This window comes from Oryzias latipes, chromosome 19 (genome assembly GCF_002234675.1).
Source record: "Oryzias latipes chromosome 19, ASM223467v1".
Taxonomy (NCBI): domain Eukaryota; kingdom Metazoa; phylum Chordata; class Actinopteri; order Beloniformes; family Adrianichthyidae; genus Oryzias; species Oryzias latipes.
This window is the reverse complement of record NC_019877.2, coordinates 12,710,800-12,731,819: the sequence shown is the minus strand read 5'-3', so window position 1 is coordinate 12,731,819 and position 21,020 is coordinate 12,710,800. Positions and strand designations below refer to the sequence as shown.

The following is a 21,020-nucleotide window of genomic DNA, read 5'->3' as shown; positions in this document are numbered from 1 at the left end:
TATCACTCCAGACCCATAAGACATCTCTGGAGAGCTACAACAAACAATCACTTGCTCAACAGTGAAAGGACACCGCGTACAGACAAAACAAAACAAACAAAAAAAGGAGGTCTCAATATGAGCCCTGAGGGACCCCCATTACATGACAGTAAAAGAGGACATTCAGTCCCCATTCCTGACAGAAAAGGTTCAATTACACAAGTAAGATTTGAACCACTCCAATGCCGGCCTTTTAACTTCAACCCACCATTCCAGGTGGGAAATTAAAATGTCATGGTCCACTGTATCAAGTGCACCAAACAAGTCTAATTGCATAAAAACTACACTAACCCTTTTTATGGCTACAAAGATCTGATTCTGCACTGTTCGTTGCTTTTACCCCTTCACGTCTGATTTTATTTCCTATTATATAACAAACTATTCATCAGTGTTTTTTTTTTTACATTTTTTTATTCAAGTTGATGCTACATTAAGCATTTGCTTGCAAGGGAATCCTGGTGTGTTGAAGCAACAGTGGGATAGAATTTCCAGTGGATCATAAAGAGGATGTAAATGAGAGACGATGTTACAGTGTTTCAACCTGTTAAGACCAGAGATGTTGCTAGCAACACTTAAACACCCACTGCTATGAAAATTGTGTTTTTCACATGTTCTTGCAGCATTTTTCTTTTGATGGAGGACATAAATAGAAAAATTACAAACAAAACTTGCATTTCTGAGTATTTCTTTATTCAAATAGTGAAAAATGCTGGTAGGTGTTAAGTACTAAAATCAACTAAAGTTAGACAGTGTTGCATCCGTTAAAACAATGTTGTGAGGAGGTGGGGGTGCCAAAAAGACAATTAGAAAAAAAGGAGGAATAACTGTTTTTTATGCTTTTTGTTCTTTCACATTAATATTTAGATTTGCTTTGCGATGATGGAAGCAGCAACTGTTTAACTGCATGACATTTCCAGACAGTTTAGTCCACTCCCATTCAGTCATAATACAGAAGCAATCTATCCAAAATGAGGATGCAAATATTTCCCAGCATCCCTCACTTAATTACACTGACTCTGCCAGACTATTCTCATTTTTTTGGGATTAAGAAATCTGTCTGATATTTGGTATTCAGGCTGACATTTTGAGCATTTCTGTGTGTAAAACTCCATATTTAAAGTGATAAACTGTAACTGAAAACATGACCAAGGGCAGAACTGATTTCATTCAGACAGTACAGGTGTTATCCATTTGCCATTTTAAAAGCAATTTCATTTTGACAAGTCAATTGTTGTTCGTTTGTCTACTGGCTGTCTTGCAAAGATTCTGTATGAAAGAGTGCAATCATTAAAAGATAAAAATAGACTTTTACTAAATGTCTTACTTTCCAAAGACTCTCCTCCAAGCCCCTCCTACATTTTTTGGTCCTCATGTCTTCTGCCCATATGTTTCCTTTTTTTATTTTTATTTTTACGTTTTTTGTTTTTTTTTAATTGCATCATGCCCCTATATTAATACTGGACCTCCCTGAAGAACAAAAAGAAGAAGATGTAATCCCCTCAAAGATTTGCAGGTGCAGTCAAACATCCTCTGATTCTCCTTTACTTATCAATGAAATAACGCTTCCTGTGAAAGCCTATGTGCAACAGATGTGCGTCACGTTCGCAGGCAGCAGTCATTGGTGGAACAAAGTCAAGTGCGAGAACTAAGACATCAGTTGCACGTTTCCGGAGAGCCCACAAAAAGTAGAGTTGGCCCAGATGCTTAGTATCAAACCAACAGAACAGCGGTGCAGTTGGGTGTGAGCGCGCAGACCCACTGACACAGAGAGGCTTCCCCGGAGCGGAGATTGGACTGGAAGCTCAGAGGGAGCGCACGTCTTTCCCTGCGTTCCAGCTGCTGCGCTCCAGATGCTCAGAGAAGGATGTAGGAGCAGGGCGGCGATGATGACTACACACTCTTAGACCTCGTCACATAAGCTTTCCCCCCACTGTGCTCACCAGCCACCTCGGAGCGCGAATGGACTCTCAGCTCCAGATTGAACCGGGGATCCCCACGCTGGACCCATCGGCTCGCGCGCCCTGGAATATCAGCTCCATCACCCGACATCGGCTCATGGAGCTGTCCCCGGCAGCAACAGTTGTAAGTATCCGGCATCAGAGTGTGTAGGGATTTGGGTATGACTGCTTGAAGGACAAATAGTTCTCAATGTGAAAGCATGGACAGCTTTTGCGCGCTGCGGCGGTGCGCGAAGATCAATGGGAGCCACACACAAAGTCACCACACAGACAGGAAGAACCCGGAGAGGCGTCATACTGCTAAGGAAATATTGAATCGATCATCCTATGAAGGAAGTGTGCGTGAAGGGCATGTTAACTCTGGCAGGGTACAAGACAAATGAATGAAACCCACATCCATTGTAAGACTTCTCTTCACTCATTCAGCAACAAACCTGAATGAAGTCAGGAAAAATCCCAGGGTAGTTAAATATAATATAATATAATATATAATATAATATAATGTTTTTTTGTTGTTTTTTTTTTTACCAATACTGTCATGCCTCCAATGAAAACTGCAGGTTTGTCTGCTGTTAAATGCTGTTTTTATGTTTGTTTTATTCATTTTAATTTTCACAGTTTGTTTTTTTGACACGTTTACATAATTTTTTTTTACATACATTTGTTCATGTACGTGCATGTTTGTAGTTTTGTGAATGTTGTCACCAGATCTCATCCAGGAATCAGACCTCTGTCTCCCTCTCTGTCTGAGAGAGGCATCAGTCTAAAGGACTTCCCTGAACTGTCTATTCTTCTTAATACATGTAGGAGAAATACAGTTATTTAGCAAAGAAACGTGTGTTTGATTTGAAAAATGTAGTTTCTTTATTTGTAGTCATCGATTGGCAAAAGAATCAAGAATGGGAGTTTTATACATGTGTATGAATGCATTGGCTGAGATGTAATCTGCTGGTTGTAATCTTTTCTGCAGTTGAATATATTGTGGCCCTGGCTAGTTTGCTTTTATAATTTAGTCAATAGTTTGGTTAATATAAACTAAATGAAGTCACATTTGTGATTTTTAGCCCATTAGGTGGACAAACCTGAACCATTCCTGTTTCATCAGTGTTTTGAAGTTAAAAAAAACACAAAAACAAAACCTTTTTGATACAAAGACATCAGAACAAGAGAGAAGTATTTCTTTGTTAGTTCATTAATAGGGTATTATTACCCTATGCTACCCCATGGTTAGCTTATTACCACTAGGGTGGTCGACCTCCGATCGGAATATTGCAGGTTCGATTCCCGCCTTCCACGTGTCGAAGTGTCCTTGGGCAAGACATTGAACCCCACTTTGCTGCCACCATGTGTGAATGTGTATGTGAATGTGTCTCTGACTGTAAAGTGCTTTGGGCCTAGTAAACAGTAGAAAAAGAAGAAGCCCCTCCCTGCTTGTCCAGTGTGACAAAATCTATTAATGTTTGCCACCTGGACAGAAGTTTATTTAAATACATCTTCATTTTCCTATTTGTAGAAAAAGTTCCAAACTTTTCTCCAAATTTTGCAATTACTTTACAGTCTGAGAACTGAAGGAGCTTTAAATAAGGAATGGCTTTGCAAAGATAAATATTTAAACGGCTTGCTTTGTCCATAAATACAAGATCAGCCATTGCAGTCATATTGTTGCGCAATATTTGGAACATTACTCTCAGTGGTGGTTTCTGCTCCTACAGCAGCCTCTCTGTGGCCACGAAGGGGATGTGCTCGAGTCGGTCGGTGTGGGTTTCTTCTGTATGCTGGAAGGAAAGCTTGTGAGCAGTGAGTGTCCCGGGCGCGTGGGGTCGCAGCTAATCTTTCTGGTCTGTTGAAGAAGGCGACTTGAGTCGCTTTCACCCAGATGTAAAAGGGTTGAGAGGGTGAACTGTGAGCTGCAGTGCAGCTGGTGTTCCAGTGTATTCAAATGTGGGTGACAGCCTTAAGACCTGCTTTATGGATTTCACATTCATGTCAATAAGGGGTTGAATTATTCACTAAACGTCTGCAGGTATTCCTGCTTCTAGTTACTAGTTATGGCCTTACAAATCACTGCAGTTATTGTTGGTTGTTGGTATTTTTCTTTGAGCCTCCTGCTGAGTCTCAGCTGTCAGACTCGGATGCATTAGCTTGCCCCTATTGATTTGTGGTCCCACTAAAGTGTTTTCTGGTTTCTTCCCACCTGTGCAAAGTGATTTTTTTTCTTTTAAATGTTTTATGGTTTCTATTTGTGGTAAGCTGGCAAACATTTGGTTGGTTTGCCACAAAAGGTAAAAATGTGTCTATGTTGGATGCATAAAGCCCCACTCCAGTCATCCTTTTACATTTGTAAAAGTGTTCTGTGGTCTTTTAATTATGATTATGTTGTTTTTAGCCAAAAAAAAAAACTGTCGTTTTCTAGGACATAGTTTCTGCAGAGCAGCAAGAGTTTATTTGAACTTCACCTCTGAGTTGAGGTGGAATTCTTGGCGCTGAGTAAGCCAACTCCTAATTCCAGTCATTCATCTGTTTACGCGCCCTCCCACTAGCTTACAGCTCCTAACACCCCAAAACTAACATTACCGATGCAACAAAAATGGTGAGCAATATTGAAGATATCCAGCTGTAGTTCTGAGCCAGATTTCACCTCAGATGAGGAAGACAAAGACTCACATGGATCTATTTGTCTACAAGTGGATGCATTCGAATAGATCAGAGCTTGGAGCTTGTCGCCAGCTGATTGTAGCGTCTCTGTCACATCTACAAGCTTTTTCCAACTGCATTTTTGTTGTCTGCTCCTGATCCACAACAATTTGAATAAAGCAATACTTAAAGGTTAAATTTAAGCTTAATTTTATTTACATTGTACTCCATCAGAAAAATGCCACAAGAACATGTTAATAACACCAAAAACTGAATTTTTCCTGTGAAAAGTCTGTGTAAACATACACCTATGTGTGTGTCAGATTCTCACTAATGCCTAAATATGCACATTTTTAAGAACGTTTTTGGGCTCCACGCACAAAACGCATGGCTATTAAACACATATTGCAACTTAAACCAGGTTAAAGTTTGACTAATCAGGGATGGTGTCCCTTTTTAAATTCACAGAAGTGGCAACTGTTTAAAGATGGATCATGAAGAACAAATCAAGAATTGCTGTTTGGCAGTCATTTAGCAAATAGCTTTTTGAAACAGTTCTGATCAGAGCCGAGACACTAGTCTAGTTTTTTTTTAACACTTGTACTTTTTAACGAAGCCCAGCTGATCATCAGTATTGTAGTCCCCCCCCAGCCTTCTCAGATGTGCAATCCTCATCAGCATTCAGCAAAAGAAGCTGAATCAATCAAGCACAAACAGATTCCCTCAATGAGATTTAAATTGAGCGAAGAAGTTTTATGTAATTTCAATGAAATGTAATAATTGTTTTGACAGTTGATCTTAAGCTTTAACCCATTAAAACTGACATTTTTTTCCAATTCTGGGTTTTGAGTCGTTGTTACTAAAGAACAGACGACAGCTGATTTATTTTTATTTTTGAATCATACCTGTATGGTCTCCTCAATCTGTGTACGATTTTATCTTTTCATCCATTTTCCACGAACGCTATTTATACTTAAGCTATTCAGACGGGTACTTTAAGATGGGTCAAAATTGCTGTCCCAACCTAATTAGATTTCACCAGTACTGGAATTTGAACCGGAAACCTTTAAGACAGATGTTTATGGCTCTATTAATCCACTACCTGCCTTGATTGTTAATAAAATCGGAGATTTCAACAGAAATATTGTATAATCCACTTACAAAAGAGGTAGCATAAAAACAGGAAAAGAACTCTGTTAAAAAGGAAATTACTAGAAAACTAGTGAAATTATCTGTCCATACAGCAAGAAATCTTACAGTAAGGTTTAAAAATCTAGAAACAACGAATTCCACAAGCATTTAAAAAAGGAAAAATAAGCTAAAAAAGCAAAAAGTTAGGAATTAATTAAAATTGAATTCTTTACAGCCCAATAAGCTTTTAAAAAATACCTTTCTGGGTAAATTTTTTTTTTTAGAGTTGTATGCGCCTAATTGCAGTTCATTTTGATTAAATTGAAAAATACTATTGCGTAATGAATAGAAATTAATCAATTAAGAACAAAATGTGAACAAAATTAAAATGCAACATTAAATAATATTCGGCCCACGGTAGAAAATCCTAAAATAAAATAAAAAATCCAAAACTTGCTTTTATTCTCGGAACATTAATCTAAATTTTTATTTTTGACAATAAATGTTCATATGAATTATCAAAATATATTGAACTTAAAAATAACATCCTTAAAACTGAACCCAAAATACACTGCTTATTATATCTTTAGAAAATAAATAACAGTTCATCGCTTGAAAGAGTAAATAAAATGGCTTGTAGCTTTTCTGCATTTTTTGTGTATGTCAACTATAAACACAAATTAACATAGAAAATGAATGAAACAGTGATGACAGCTTAGATTTTAAAAAACTTCCTGTAATCCCCTTCAAAACAACTAATCAATGTCTGAAAGATTTAATGTGGCTTCTCTGTGTTATGAAATTATTCTGTTTGGACACTTTAATGTTGGGAGTTGGGTCATTTAGACCCACTAGACAGTGCACTGAACCTTTTTTCTTCAATGATTGTCCATGTATTACATGAAATCTTTCCACCTTTATCCACCTTTGATCATGCTAGGAATAACACGTCAATGTAAAGGTGGTGTCATCTAAGATAGCACAAGGGTTAATAAAATGCATTAAGATGCCTCTAATCATTCCATAAATCAAGCAATTTGAGTTTTTTTAGTCTCAATCAAGTATTTTTTATTGTCAAGGGTATGAAGCAAAATAATTTTGAGAATGATTTCCTTTTTTTGTAGATTTTAGCAATTAACTGGAAGTAGCTGCATTTCCAGAAGAAAATGCAGGGTTGAATGCTGTATTGCTGAATGAAAATCAAACTTAAAGGGTAACAATTGGCACACAAAAAAAGGGGAAAAAAAAGATCAAAATTGACCAGCACAATAACAAAAAATATATTTTTGTGAAAAAGGCGCCGGGTCTCTAACCAGTGAGCTTCTGCACCAAGGATTCCCTATGTATTTCTATAGAGGCAAAAATCCTGGAAATCTTGGAATTTCTTAGAAAAGTTGAAGGATTTAAAGAACCAAAAGTCATAGCTGGAAAGAGCTGAACAGTTTAATAGTTGAATAGTTAAAATAGTTGAAAAATTGTAGAAGGGGTCAAGCGCCAAACAATAGCGGAAGATACTATAATAAAGAAATAAAGAGAAACAGGAAAACAATGGGTTGACTGCTTTATTGCATTTGAAGGACACATTCAACCAATCGAACTGCTGATTTTTAGTAAAGCCTGGTAAGATGTGTTTGTAATGGTGAGCAGGGAAGACGTTCAAATAAAACTGTTGTTGCTTTAACCTCTTGCTGCCTATTGATACAAAAATACATTGAACCACTGCTGCCCAAAATTTGCCTTAATTTAGTTTTTTTCGCCCCTAAATTGAAATAAATTTAGGTGTCTTAGGGTTGAATCCTGTTGTATTACTAGAAGAAGAAAAAAACACCATTATGAACGAAGCTCTGCCAGCTCAGGTGTTTAGTTTTTTTTTCTTCCTTAAAGATTTCTGCTCTCCTAAATGTGTGTCTCTACATGCATGAGCTTATATCAAATTCACCGATGTTCTCTTCTTTCCTGCTTTGGTCTCTCACCATTTCTTTACTCACTTATCTTTATTTTCTTTCCCACACCACTTATTTATCTTTGTCTGTTTTGCATCACAGTGCATTAGATGCCAACCAGCCCATTTCCATTTATATTACGTGCTCTCCACTGATGACTCTCAGAAATGTACTCGCGCACAAAACACACACCTCCCCCCTCCCTCCCTTCTGCCATGTGATCGGCGTAATCTGGCATGGAGCCACTCAAGCTCAGAGACAGGAGGATGTGAGGAGAAGCGGAGATGGGAGAAACAGCAACTAACGGTCAGATTGAAGCTTCTTCAAGGAAAGACAAAGCTTGACCAACTAGAACTAAAGTCACTCTAAAAAGACCCCCTTCCTCATTTCACCGCAATTTCACGCCAACAATGTGGATTTAGCAACTTGTCCCGTTTTACCAGCTTCACCAGACATTTTTACTCTTACTTGTATAACCACAATCACTTCTCTGTCCTTCATTGAACAATTCCAGTACAAAAAGTACTGCAACCAGGGGCGGAGCTAGGGAGGGCAAGGGGGAGATGTACCCCCCCCCCCCCCCCCCAATTTTTGAGTCAATATTATTATCATTATTGACAAAGATAAAGATTTGAATTCCGATAGTGCCGTTTTCATCAAATTAAATAAATACCTGTGTTGTTTGTTGACATATTTTCTGCAGAGCTGCAGGAGCTCATTAGAAATTCCCTTTTGGGTTGTGGGCGGGACATTTGACGCAGAAGTTAGCCTAGCTAATTTCCCAGCTTGCCTTTGTTTACATTCTCTCCCATAAGTGACAAGTGCAACACTAGCCCAACCTAACGTTGGCTAAGCAAAAAAAAAACTATGACCAATATCGAAGTTATCCAGCTGCACAGTTTACAGCCAGATAACAGCTCAGAAGGGGAAATGAAAACACACATGAATGTATTTGTCTGCAAATGTAGGATTTAGAATTACTGCCTAAACAGAAAGACTTAAGCCCGCCCACAGCAGTATCTGCATCATAAGTCCGAGCTTTTTTAAACATCCTGTTTTCATCTGCTCCTGATCAACGCAGTTTGAACAAAGAAATACTCAAGAACGCAGTTTTAATCTTAAATTATTTTATACATTTCCTCCATTTTGAGGAAAAATGCTACAGGAACATCTTAAAAACACCCAAAACACAATTTGTCATTGGAGTGGTTCGTTAAGCATCAGTAATAGTACCTAAGCTAAAAGAACATATTTTGTAATATTGAAAACAATAATAAAACAGTTTGAAATACGCACTTTTGATCCGTTCTTTTGAAAAGGCCGTCCACTCTACTGTTCTCATCTGCCACCCTTCCAAAGTTTTCTGCCCCCTATATAAAATGTTCCAGCTCCGCCACTGAGTGGAATATTAGTCCAGCAACTCAGAAGCACATAAACACAGCGTACTGGATTATCATAGGATGCACATGAGGGGGTGACGATGCCGCCCTGCAGATGATGTGGGTCATAAGGTTAGGGTGTGAGTGTTTCTGTCTGGAAACACAATGTCAGGGACCCAAAAAAATAGTAGGAATCTGAATGAATCCTGCTGCAGCTGCTGCCATGTGACAAGTCTGACAAACTAGAAAAGCTGTTTTGTGTTGGTTGTGTGCAATATGTTTATGTTTAATTGCAAGTTTTTGAATCTGTTAGTTTTGTGATGGCTGTTTCTATTCTTAACCTTCAGCAGCAAAAGTAATTTTTTTTCTTAGAAAAAAAAATACCCCTCTCCTTAGGTCCCTTTAAGTTGAACAGAAGGATTTCTTAAATATGTTCGAGCAGAGAGATTTATGGAGATAACTGTAGCCGCCTGCGCAGTGGTGCTAGTGGTTGTTGCCAATATCATCAGTGATCAAATATGGGGTTCAGGCCGTCTACATGGGTACAGAATGATGCATGAGCTGGAACTTATCCTCTTCTCAAACTTATCGGGTTAGTAAATGTTGTTATCATGAGAGAACAGGCAAAAAAAGCATAGCAGACCTTTCTCGGCTTGTAGGAAGCTCTTAAAATGTTGTAGAAAATACATTCAAATGTGTAATAATTATCCTAGATCCAAACTTCAAGCATTTTTTTGTTTAGAGGTGTTTCTGAACGATTACATCAGTGATACAGTTGTTCAGGATTTAATAATTTTTTGGATCAATCCTAAGAACAGAGTTTAAAATGACTTTGTTATTAAACTGCCATTTTAAATTCTGTGACCTTTCACACAACAATATGATCTTTTTTGCGTGCTTTTACCAGGGTTCAACGGTCCCTGCTGATGCTTTTCCAACTGTCGATGTCCCTGACCACGCTCACTACACCATTGGGGTTGTTATCCTGGCTGTGGGCATCACAGGCATGGTGGGAAACTTCCTTGTCATTTATGCTTTTAGCAGGTAATTTCCTTTTTGTACTTTTTATACATGCAGGCATGAAAATAATGTCATTTTCATAATCAGATTAAGATTAATTGTCATGAAAACTGTCTCAGATGAGCAAAAAAAACTTTCCACACTTGTGCCTAATGGTTTTTTATAATTATTTCTCATCTGTGGTTGGCAGCAGTGCAAACACTTTCTCATCCACATCTTCTTCCAAAGTTTCTTTTTTTTTTAAACATGTTTTTAAACTTACTTTGAATTGAATAGAATTTTTTTGCACATGACTGCATATCAATATCTGACTTGGCTGATTCTATTTCTGACAACAAAGACAGTATTGAGCAGATGCTTGCGTTCTTGTTTTCTGTGCAGGAGCCGGAGCCTGCGGACACCATCCAACATCTTCATTATTAATTTGGCAGTGACAGATTTCCTCATGTGTCTCACTCAGACGCCTATCTTCTTCATCACCAGCATGTACAAACATTGGATTTTTGGAAAAAAAGGTAACGTGGAGTTTTCTATGAACAGAGTTGCGCAACATTTTCTGCAGGATGTGGAAGAAAGAGAGGTGTGGGGACAAATGTTCAATTTATCTTCCTTTAAGTTTTTTTTTTTTTTTACTTTTACTGCAGCTCTCCTTTCTTCCTTTCATTTTTCTGGTTTCCTATAAGACTTTCTTTAAGAAGTGAAGACAGACACATTGTAAATTTATTTTATTTTCTTACAGTTTAAAGTGCACAGCATTCCATGTACAAATTGTCCTTTTCAAATTGCCTCTCAAGGTGACGATGTTGGAAGCAGTCTGTGTGAATCTGTTATTTGAACAATTTTGTTTTAAAATGAGGTATACTTATCCTCTCGGAAAGAAAAACACCTTTAAACTATTTTCATTCAAGTTTGAAAATATCTTCTAACATGTTTTCTTTAAGCTTGTCTAAAGGTAGGTTTGTAAGACTACTAATTGTTTCAGGAAGCTGAAAATAATTAAATTTTCTCTAAATACAGTCATCAAATTCTGTACATTGGCAATTGCACAAAACATGTCAGAAAACACAAAAAATGACACTTTTTAATGACACTCCCACTTATTTTGAATAATTTAACTTACGAAACAGGAGGCTACAATGCAGTCCAATTGTGAATTAGTAAAATTGTAAAATTATGATACAAATTCAAAGTTTTATGAGAAAAAAATGGGCTTTTTGTGGGATTTTATTTTACAAATTAACTAGCTGCTTTCCATTACACATAAGTGCAAATTTTATCGAAATTCTAGAAATGTAAAAAAAACATAATATTGCAATGACACTGTTTCCATTAAATCATAACTATGCGAATAAACAATATCTCTGGTTCCAAAGTGACACTTTCTGAACAATGTGTGGAATGACAAAACAGATGTGTGTACCAGACCCTGGTGGTTAAAAAAATTACACATATAAAATAACTTTAATAAGCCCATGAAAAATGCTTTGAATTACATTATCATTTAGGCTACATTCCACCAGCAAGCAGCAATGGCTGATTTGATGCAAATAAAATAAAATAAAATGACATAAAGAAATGGACTATTCGCACGTAATTTTTCAAATACGTGCGACCAGTGCTGATCTTGTTTCATGGCAAATTTTTTTTTTTTTTTCATGGCTGATCTTTTCATGGCAATTCATGGCCAGGAAGGATTACTTTTAGGATTACGGTTAAATTAATGGTACAGACGTGATCTGAGGTTTGTCAGGTTGGGCGGCGGGTGGGGTGCACAGCTCCTTTTCAGCAGCGCAACGCAATTTGGTACCTGTCTGAACTAAATCACCAAAAGGTAGACGGGACGGCTACACCCTGACAGTCTGTCGCAGGGCCTATGGCTATCCTGATCACTGTAACCCTTGTGCTATCTTAGATGACCCCAACCTTGGACACTCTGCGTTCTGGCATTGCAGCAATGTGCCATCTAACCTTCTCTCGCACCTGAGCTTGTGACGGTGCACGGGGCAGAGAAGGGAGCTTGAGCAATGCGCATGCACTAGTGAGCCGTTGTGACATATCAACTGCTCAGTAATTCAAACCAAGCGCCTGTGCGATGGTTTGATTGACAGCAATTTAAAAGGAGACATACTCAGTTATTCAAAAGTAAATGATTTCTTATCACATTTGGTCTCTTTCATAAGAAAAATCCCACAAGTACCATAAAAACTCAAAAAACATTATTTTCATCGAAGAGGGACTTTCAAGACAGATTTGTAGTAAAACAACTAACTTGACATGATCAGACATTATTTCACACTCTTTTTTTATGCCATTTTGTTCACAGCAGTTTCTGTTTAGGATCAATTTTAAGCATTTCGGAAGACTCAATGCAGAAAATGAAACTCTCCTAATTAACAATTCCAGATCAAAGAAGGGATGGAGCAATAGAAGGAAGTAACACTCACTCGCGTAACTTTTAAACTCTCTTAAACTTCCTTTTAAAGTTCATTAAGTTTCTTAAGTTTTGATACTGACTCTATTTCTCATTGAGCAAAGGGAACAAACAATCGAACTTTGTTGCCCTGTGGTAAAAAATAAATGAATCAAAAGAGAAAAAAAGGTTCAAGTTTTACATCAAATTGACTTTTATTTTGTCCTTATGAAGGTTTTATTTAAAATTAGACATGCCTTATGTGCTGATCTAAAGTAAACTTGTGTGAGAACCTTATGTGTAATAAAGAAGCATCCTGAAAGGCTGCAGAAGAACTCCAAGGGTGCTTTGATGGTTTTCTGACTTTTGCTGAATCCACCTTATACGAAAATATTCTCCATAGTTCAACTTTTAATACATTTTCATCCATACTGCCCTGGGTCATATTGGCATATTGCAAAACAACAAACCTCATAATTCGACTTTTGGTTTGAAGAGAATATTGAACTGCACTGCAAAAAAGTTACAGTTGGAGATAATTCTGTCAACTGCATCTCAACACTGTGAAATGAAAATGCTGGAAAACACTGCTGCTGCTGCAAAACCTTGAACAAAACATTTTCCTGTTCTTTTATGAGTGAAATTGTAAAATATGTGAATAAAACTACATGTCCGTTCATCTCTCTACATAGCAGGGACATCCAACACTTTCTTGACTCCTCCCACCTCCTCATGCAGTTTGAGGAGGTATTTCTGTAATGTGTTTGGCATTTTCAATAACATCCAAGGACATTCCATTAGGTTTACATGAAGAAATCCAACGATATGGCTAAATTCTTGTTGTTTACGGCAAATCAAAAACCAGTTAATGCAAGTGTCTCATAACCCAGAGGACTTTTTTCTTTTTCTATGTCACAAATAAGCTGTTTTTCAAACAGCATTTTTTTCGTCTCCTCCTGATTCTCATTGATTTGAATAAATAAATACTCAAAAATGCAATTTTAAGCTTAATTTTCTTTATATATGTCCTCCATCATGAGATAAAACTTCAAATTCCCATCACTACATTTGCAAGCAAATATCACAAAAAAATCTTAGGCACAATTTTACAGGTTGGAAAGTTAAGACAGTTTTATAGCCATGAAATGATGGATCATAAAAAAATGAATTAAATTGACTTGTTTTCAGTTTTGTAAAGGTTGACATCGTTTGCAACCCAAAAGAAAAAACAAATATTTAATATTCATGTTGAATTTTACTTGTAGTTCCTCATCACAGAAACTGTTTAAGTGCTTAAAAAAAAAAAGTTTTTCTGGGTGGTCTAAAGAACTTGTGCAGTATTCTCCTTTCACCACTTTCTTCCTCAAAAAAACTACCAAATATTTGCCGTAAAAAAGTTTTTACTACTTTTTTGTGCGCATATTCTTATATATAAAAGACCGAGCCTTACATCCCAAAAACAGGAGAAAGTTTATTTTAGTCCATTTGAAGAGGCATCTTCTTCCGTGCCACCACGCATAAACACACAAATGTGCCCCCCACTCTTTTAATCCAATTATTTCATACCCTGTTACTAGTTCAGATGAGCTGGATTAAGGACCGGTTGAGTGACCACAGTAGAAGAAAACAACAAACAGTCTGGACTAAACAAGCAAAAGATGCACCAGCAGAAATACTTTAAAAATGCTCAAGTGTCATAAATGTCCTGATGTCCTGCTTTGCTCTCCAGCGGTTTGTTTGGATTCTTATTTTTTTTGCATGTTATTAGGTGAAAAATAAAAAAATGAGGTCAAATATTGAAATGCATGGAAGCGTATTGCATTGAAAAGAAAATGGGTGATCTTAATTCCAGTTTTTTTATTTTAAAAACAGGTGATCTTTGTTGTAATTTTTTTGTATATATAGGAAAACGGGTGATCTTCATTCTAAGAGATAAGGAAAATTACAATCTGGAAACATCTTTTACATAAAATGTTAAAGAACACTTTTTCCCCCATCTAATATAATGGATTTGGTGTGACATATTTATCCTTGTTTATCATTTACTGCCCCAAATTCACGGCTGAATCTGTCCATGTGATCATTTCACATGAAGTTTGCTCCTCACAGAAACATCTGGCTGTGTCATCAATGCCCACAAGGCTTTCTCAATCCAGACTGTTCTCACAGGTTGTTTCGCACAGGGGGGGTTAGGGTTAGATCACCCATAATCCATCAGTGGAGCAGCACATCATCACTTAACATTTATTTGATGAAGCTCGATTCATGTCTTCGTAAAATGGATGCAAATTTTTTTGACAACTTTACTTGTCTGAGCCTTAGTTTAAGCTTAATAAAATACTACTTTCTGATATTAGCGTTGTTTTAATTCCCTCTAATTTTTTGGTCTTGACCATCTAAGGAATTCTTTTTAGTGGAAGAAAATATTCTGGGATTATTAGATTCTCCAGAACATCCGCTGCTCCTCTGGACATCATTACCTTCAGAAGTTTGCTTTTAAAAAAACTACAACAAAAAAAACACTTGAGCATCCTGATGTTATATTTCACGGTGTGAAAAATGCCTGTTTCACCAGGCCAAAACCCTTGAGGTCTTGAGTTTGGATAGAGAGAGTTTCCATGTTTTGTGCAGCGTGGTGATGATCAGATCGCACTCTGAGCCTGGGGAGAAAGCAGCTGATGAAGTGATGACTGGATGTGAATTTTTTACAGAAATAACTGGATCTGGGTTCTCTGTTCCCTGAGTTCTGTGTGTACAGTCCAAATATAAACAAAGCAATACATTTTTGCAATGATTATTGTGTTAAAGGTCATGGCCTTATCTTAATTTTTAATCAATTCCAACCCTGGAAAACGACAAAAGAATTTCTTAAAATAGAAAAAAGTGATACACGTGTTTTTACGTACTGTCTAAGATTTGGTCACAAACATTTCATCTTGTCTTCGGTTCATTTCCCTAATGCAAGATCAATTAATGAAGTTGAGAGCTTTTCCTTGAAAGTGGGTCTTAAGCAAAATTTATGGGAATTTGGTTCAACTTTGACTACATTTGTTGTCCAATAACAGAGCAAAAGCTAAAGTACACGTTTGTCCTTTGAATGTATTTCATTTCAAGACACTGTGCTTTTGTAAGTTTATTATAAAAATGTTTTGCTTTAAAAATTCTATCAATTTTTTAAAAGGTTGCTGATAAAAAAAAAGGCCCCTAAAGTGTAAACTGTCCAAAGTTTAGCAGCATAAATACTCAAGAAAAACCCTCAGGTACTGCTTTACCTGAACTTTTTCTTTCCATTGTCATTTGATAGATTTTATGTTTGTATGACACTTATTTATACTTTTTTTTACCTTAGATTGTTTTAAATTTTTACTGTTGTTTTTATGTTTCAGTGTTTTTAATGACTACAGTCATTTTAAGGCGCCAAATAAATACATTAATAATCATAATAAAAAACTGGAAAATCACTTGCACATAGCAGGAAAAATTGTTTGTTTAAAATCACTTTAAATTCTTTTCATTTTGGAAAAATTTACAAAGCAGATCAACAACAGAAAAGCTGAAGTTGAATTCTGTAAATCAAAGTGTGTCCACACCACTTAATTGGATTTTTTTATTTATTTATTATCTTATCCTATCTTTATTTAATTTATTTCTTTTTTATTTAGCTCTGGATGTTCAAACATCTACACAGCCAGGTGTGAGCCCGGTGTGAACGTAGCACAACTCTTGTCCTATGATGAGATAACAGTCCCACTGATTGTAGATTTGCAGACTAAAATAAGGTTTCCTCTTGAAAACAACTCCTTAATCTTATTTCTAGATTTTGATCTAAAAACTAAAAGGCTCAAAAAGAGTTTTATGACAAACTTTACACTGGAAGCTTTGGGTTGAAGCAGCTTCATGTATTGCAGCATTCCACAGAGCTTTCTGTTTGCCTTTTTGAAAGTTTCTCAAACGTCCTGCAGGAGGAGGTGGTACAGTCAGGTCCTCTGCAGCTGCTTCTTTTTAGAAGTATCCTCTGCGTTTTAAGTGCAAAACAGTTGTTGGTTCAGTTCTCTTTCAGTCATTAGGTGAGTAAATACTGTTGCTCCTTAATAATAAAACACAGACTTGTATATTTTATACATTAAAACACATTTTAAAAAGTGCTACAAGGTAAAAGTAGTGTAGAAAATGCAAAAACTAAAACTAAAAAAGCTCTTTAAAAACTCTTTGCTTACATCGTTCTCTGGTAAACCAGAGTTCTGCACAGTAGAAGTGTGTTTCTGCAGTGCAGTACTGCAGGTCTGTTGACTTTTGTTGTGCAATCTAAAAATCCCTGCTTTGACCAAAGCGACCAGTAAGAATGTAAATTGAGGAACAATAAAAGCTCAAATATGAACATGCTGACAGCTGCATGACCATGTTAGTGCAGACAGTATTCACTGTTGTGTCTGCAGGATCTTCTCTCCAATCTTCTATCTTCTATCTCCTTGACATCATTGTAGTTTATTTAAACAATGTAAAATAAAGTAGCTTCAAAATCAGTACAAAAACGTTTAAAGACCAGCATATTTCCTGCATTATTCATCACGTTTGGGCCTGGTGCAATGAAATTAACATGTCTCCTCCTCTTTCTTGTCTTTACTTCCATGCAGGCTGTGAGCTGTACGCCTTTTGTGGGGCTCTGTTTGGTATCTGCAGCATGATGACCCTGATGGTGATCGCAGTGGATCGATGCGTGGTCATCACCAGGCCTTTAGCCTCTCTGGGAGCGATGTCCAACAAGAAAGCACTGAGCTTTGTGGCCGCTGCCTGGGTCTACTCCATGGGATGGAGTCTGCCCCCTTTCTTTGGCTGGAGTGAGTATAAACACTGTGGAGGATGAGTCATTGAGAGCCTTCATTTCTTTAGCTGTGACTCCAGTTGTTTTTATTTCCTCACTACTTTTACTCGGGTGAGCACATCCAATTTCTACCCTGTAGTCTTTCACAGATTTCCTGGTGGCATTTGAGGTTGTCAAAGCTTTCTTTAGATGATTTCAGAGACATGTTCCATAAGGTATCTGTGCAGAGAAGATTTGCAAAAAATGAATTTTTTTTTAAATGGACTAATACATCCTTTAAAGACAATTTAAAGCCAAAATATGTCACCAACGGCTGCATCCCGCTCTTGTAGGCTTCTTTTTTTACACCTTTTTGCCAATGACTAATGTTCCCCACTTCATTCTTGGAAAAAGCCACAACACTTCTTAGAAAGTCGCTCAATAGTTCCCATTTGTAGATGTGTCTTCAATGTACAAAAAAAAATTGTGAAACACATCAATTATCACAGTGAGAGCGGCTGGATAGATTATTTGGCTGTGTGTGGGGTTCACTTCCCAGTACGCTTCATCCAGTGTTGGTCCTTGGGCAAGACCCTTCGCGCTACTGCCTAACCATGTAGCCACAATATGTGGTCTGAGTTTCCCTGTGCCAGTCCCCAGCCCGGATAAAATACAGGGTTGTGTCAGGATGGACATCTGATCTAAAAATCTCTGCCAAACCACCTGAGTGAATCTATGTGAGCTGATTCGCTGTGGCGACTCCTGAAGGGATACGCCAAAACCTGAACAACACTAACATGACAAGGTAAAAAAAGACATTTGTCATTTTTTTGAATAATTTGCACACACAATGTAGGACTTGTTTTCTAAAAAGCAACAGGGTTTGGGAGGGGTTGAATACCAGTCAATTTAACGCAAAAAATAAAAAAGTCCTTCTGTCCACCTTAATGCATTTGTTATCAACAAGGTACATTGTTAATGAATCACGATCAACAGTTTCCACAGGACGAGTGTCTGCAGCGAGAAAACGGCCACACAACAGAAGCATTGTAAAAAGGCCTTTAACATCTTCTTTTTTATTTTATTAAAAAAAAACACTGTCCTGTCCAACAGTTGCGCAAGTAGATCAGAGCTGAAGGCCTCTTGTGTTGGACAGACTTTTCTATTACAATAGGGGTTTATGGATCTTCAGACACACAGAGTGTATGTTTGTATAAACCTCTTTTGAATTTGAGGTTAATTAAAATCTTCTAACATTGCTGTTTTCCTGGTAATTTAAAACCTATGTTGAAATGTTGTTGTTGTTCAACTTTTGGCTTACACTGAAATTAAATCTTAATTTTAGTTTCCCTCTTCGGTGTTGCCAGATTTGGCAGTTTTTTTGATTCTGACTTTGCAGGCAAAATTTGCTTTGGGTGGGTTTGAGGTCATTTAGTTGGTTTTCAGTTCCTTATTAATATTTTTTAACCAGGGACGTGTCGTCAAGGGAGGCTGGTTCACCTGTCATCATAATATGTATACCGTAGCTACCACAAATGCGTCCACTAATCAATGCAGATTATATGTATGATTCTAATCATTTTAACCATTTTAATTATAAAATTAGAATATTTTACATATTTCCTGTTCATTTACAGCACAGGCTGTGAGGTGATGCTGCATCCAGCTCTAAAGCTAAACCAAAAAGCATCCCATCCAAGTCAGTGTTAAAAAGCAAAGCATATTGGCACGTATGACATTTACAGAGCTGTGACGCAGTCTGCCTCTCTAATCCACATGCTACCAGCTGAATTCTTCTTCAGTAGTTCTGATTTTTGACCCAGCAGGCCACTTGGGAGAAGCCCTAATTCTTACAAAATGAAAGTGAGCATATCACCACCTGTCACACACAAAAAATCCCTATATCTTGTTTAATAAATCAATTTCTAACCCATGCCGGTGTATTCATAAGAAAAATGAAGAATTCTCCTGCACCCTAAATTCTCATCTTTCAGACCACGGAACCACAAAGTGTTTGGTTTCCGTCCTCTCTGTGGTTTTGGGCCTTTACTGCTGCATGATGTTTCCAAGTTGTACTGGAAATAGTCGTTACTTTCTGGTGTTTTTATAGTGTTGTTCTTGTGGTTCTGCAGAAAGATAATGAATCTTTCCCTGAGGAGTGTGTGTGCCTGAGGGGCGGGGGGGGGGGGGGGGGGTGCCTAGCAAACAACCTCCTCTGAGAAATTTGGAATCCTGAAGTTCTTTTAAAGACTCACTGAAAGCTGCAGGTTATTTGCATTTTAGTACATTTTTACCTTAATACAGTTTCAGTTCGATTTGTTCGTTTGTTTTGATGACCTTTTATGCTCTCCATTAAAATTTAGCCAAGTTTGAATAATTTTCCCAATAGATGATGGTACTGTATGATCCACAAACGTAATCAAATTAAATGAATAAATCAAACAGACTTTAATGTTTCTTGCCGTATGATCTCTGTTGACTCTTTTTTGGCTCCAACAGAGCCCCCCCTCCCTCCCTCTTGTAACAGCACAGCAGGGGTGTCAGCAGCAATTCTGAGAAGAGACAGGGTGGGGTTACAAACATCTGGATTTGTTCACAGAACGCTACGTAACAGAATAAAGTGACAATTAAAGGTTTCGAGTAATTTGGAAGCATCAACCTTGAAGAAAGTATGTTTCGCTTGGAAATAGAAAAGACAGTTGTCATTGTGTGTGGGGTCATGGGAAGTATGAGCTGATGGAGGGGAGGGGAGAGGGTAAGAGGCGGGTTTTTATTTTATTTCCTGCATCTGTTTTTAATTGTGAAGCGCTTCAAGCTGCACAATGTATGAGAAACACTTTAAAGTTTGATTTGAATTACATTTGATTTGATTTTCCATGGAGAAAAAGAATCTAGAGCTGGAGATTATAGACTCCTATTAGCTTCAGTTTCTTTTATGGTGTTCTTTTTTAAACTAGGCAAAAAAGGAGGTTAATAAAACCTAAAATAAAGACTCAACATATGGAAGAATTTCTGTTGCATAATTAAAAATAAAAGTCAAAACCAGAAAAGCTTTTTCATTTTCCCAATGTAACTGCATCAATTGACTCAATTATTAATATGAAATTAATAAAATGAAATACCAGACTAGCCGAATGAACTTCTCTTTTGTTTCTTCAACACCGCTCATTCTATCACTTAATTAAAATGATAAAGAAAATGGTATTTGACATTTCATTTTCAAGAAGTTCTGTAGTAAATGTGAAGCAAAATTCAATTAGAAATATCTAATTTAATATTAAATAATAAAAAATCAATCCTTCAAAATGCTTTTTCATTTTCTACGTCAACCCCTTTTATTCTGTGACATAATTAAAGCGATAATGCAAAAAAGGGATTGCATTTTAGTTTTTTTACATTCACCGCGCATAAAGTGTAGCATAATTCAATGTCAGTCAGCATTTCCGGGATGTAGGCGGATGAATGACGTCAGCGCTCACTCTTCTACTGCGTTGTTAGCCCTACCTGAAAACAGTGTTGCCAGATTGGGTGGTTTTGGTTCTAAAATTGTCGGTAAAAATGGCTTTGGGTGGGTAGGCATAATTTGGGCGGTTTTAGGGTCAGTTCAGCTGTTAGACAGGACAAGTTGGGGGGAAAAAAAGAGAAGATGGCGGCCTCTTACTGAGGTCGAAGGCTCAAAAGCTGACAAAACTACAGGAGTGGTTT

The 21,020-nt window shown here is 37.2% G+C and overlaps 1 protein-coding gene across 1 annotated transcript in view; it reads left to right on the top strand.

Moving 5' to 3' along the window:
* The first annotated feature begins 790 nt into the window (after positions 1-790).
* The window catches only part of LOC101157094 (melanopsin-A-like), a 42,760-nt gene continuing 22,530 nt past the window's right edge, over positions 791-21,020 (top strand). Inside the window, exons 1-4 of the mRNA XM_020712260.2 lie at positions 791-2,121; positions 9,992-10,128; positions 10,486-10,619; positions 17,149-17,352. Coding sequence (XP_020567919.1) covers positions 1,999-2,121; positions 9,992-10,128; positions 10,486-10,619; positions 17,149-17,352 — 598 coding nt within the window. The 5' untranslated portion in view covers positions 791-1,998. The remainder of the gene's footprint in view (positions 2,122-9,991; positions 10,129-10,485; positions 10,620-17,148; positions 17,353-21,020) is intronic.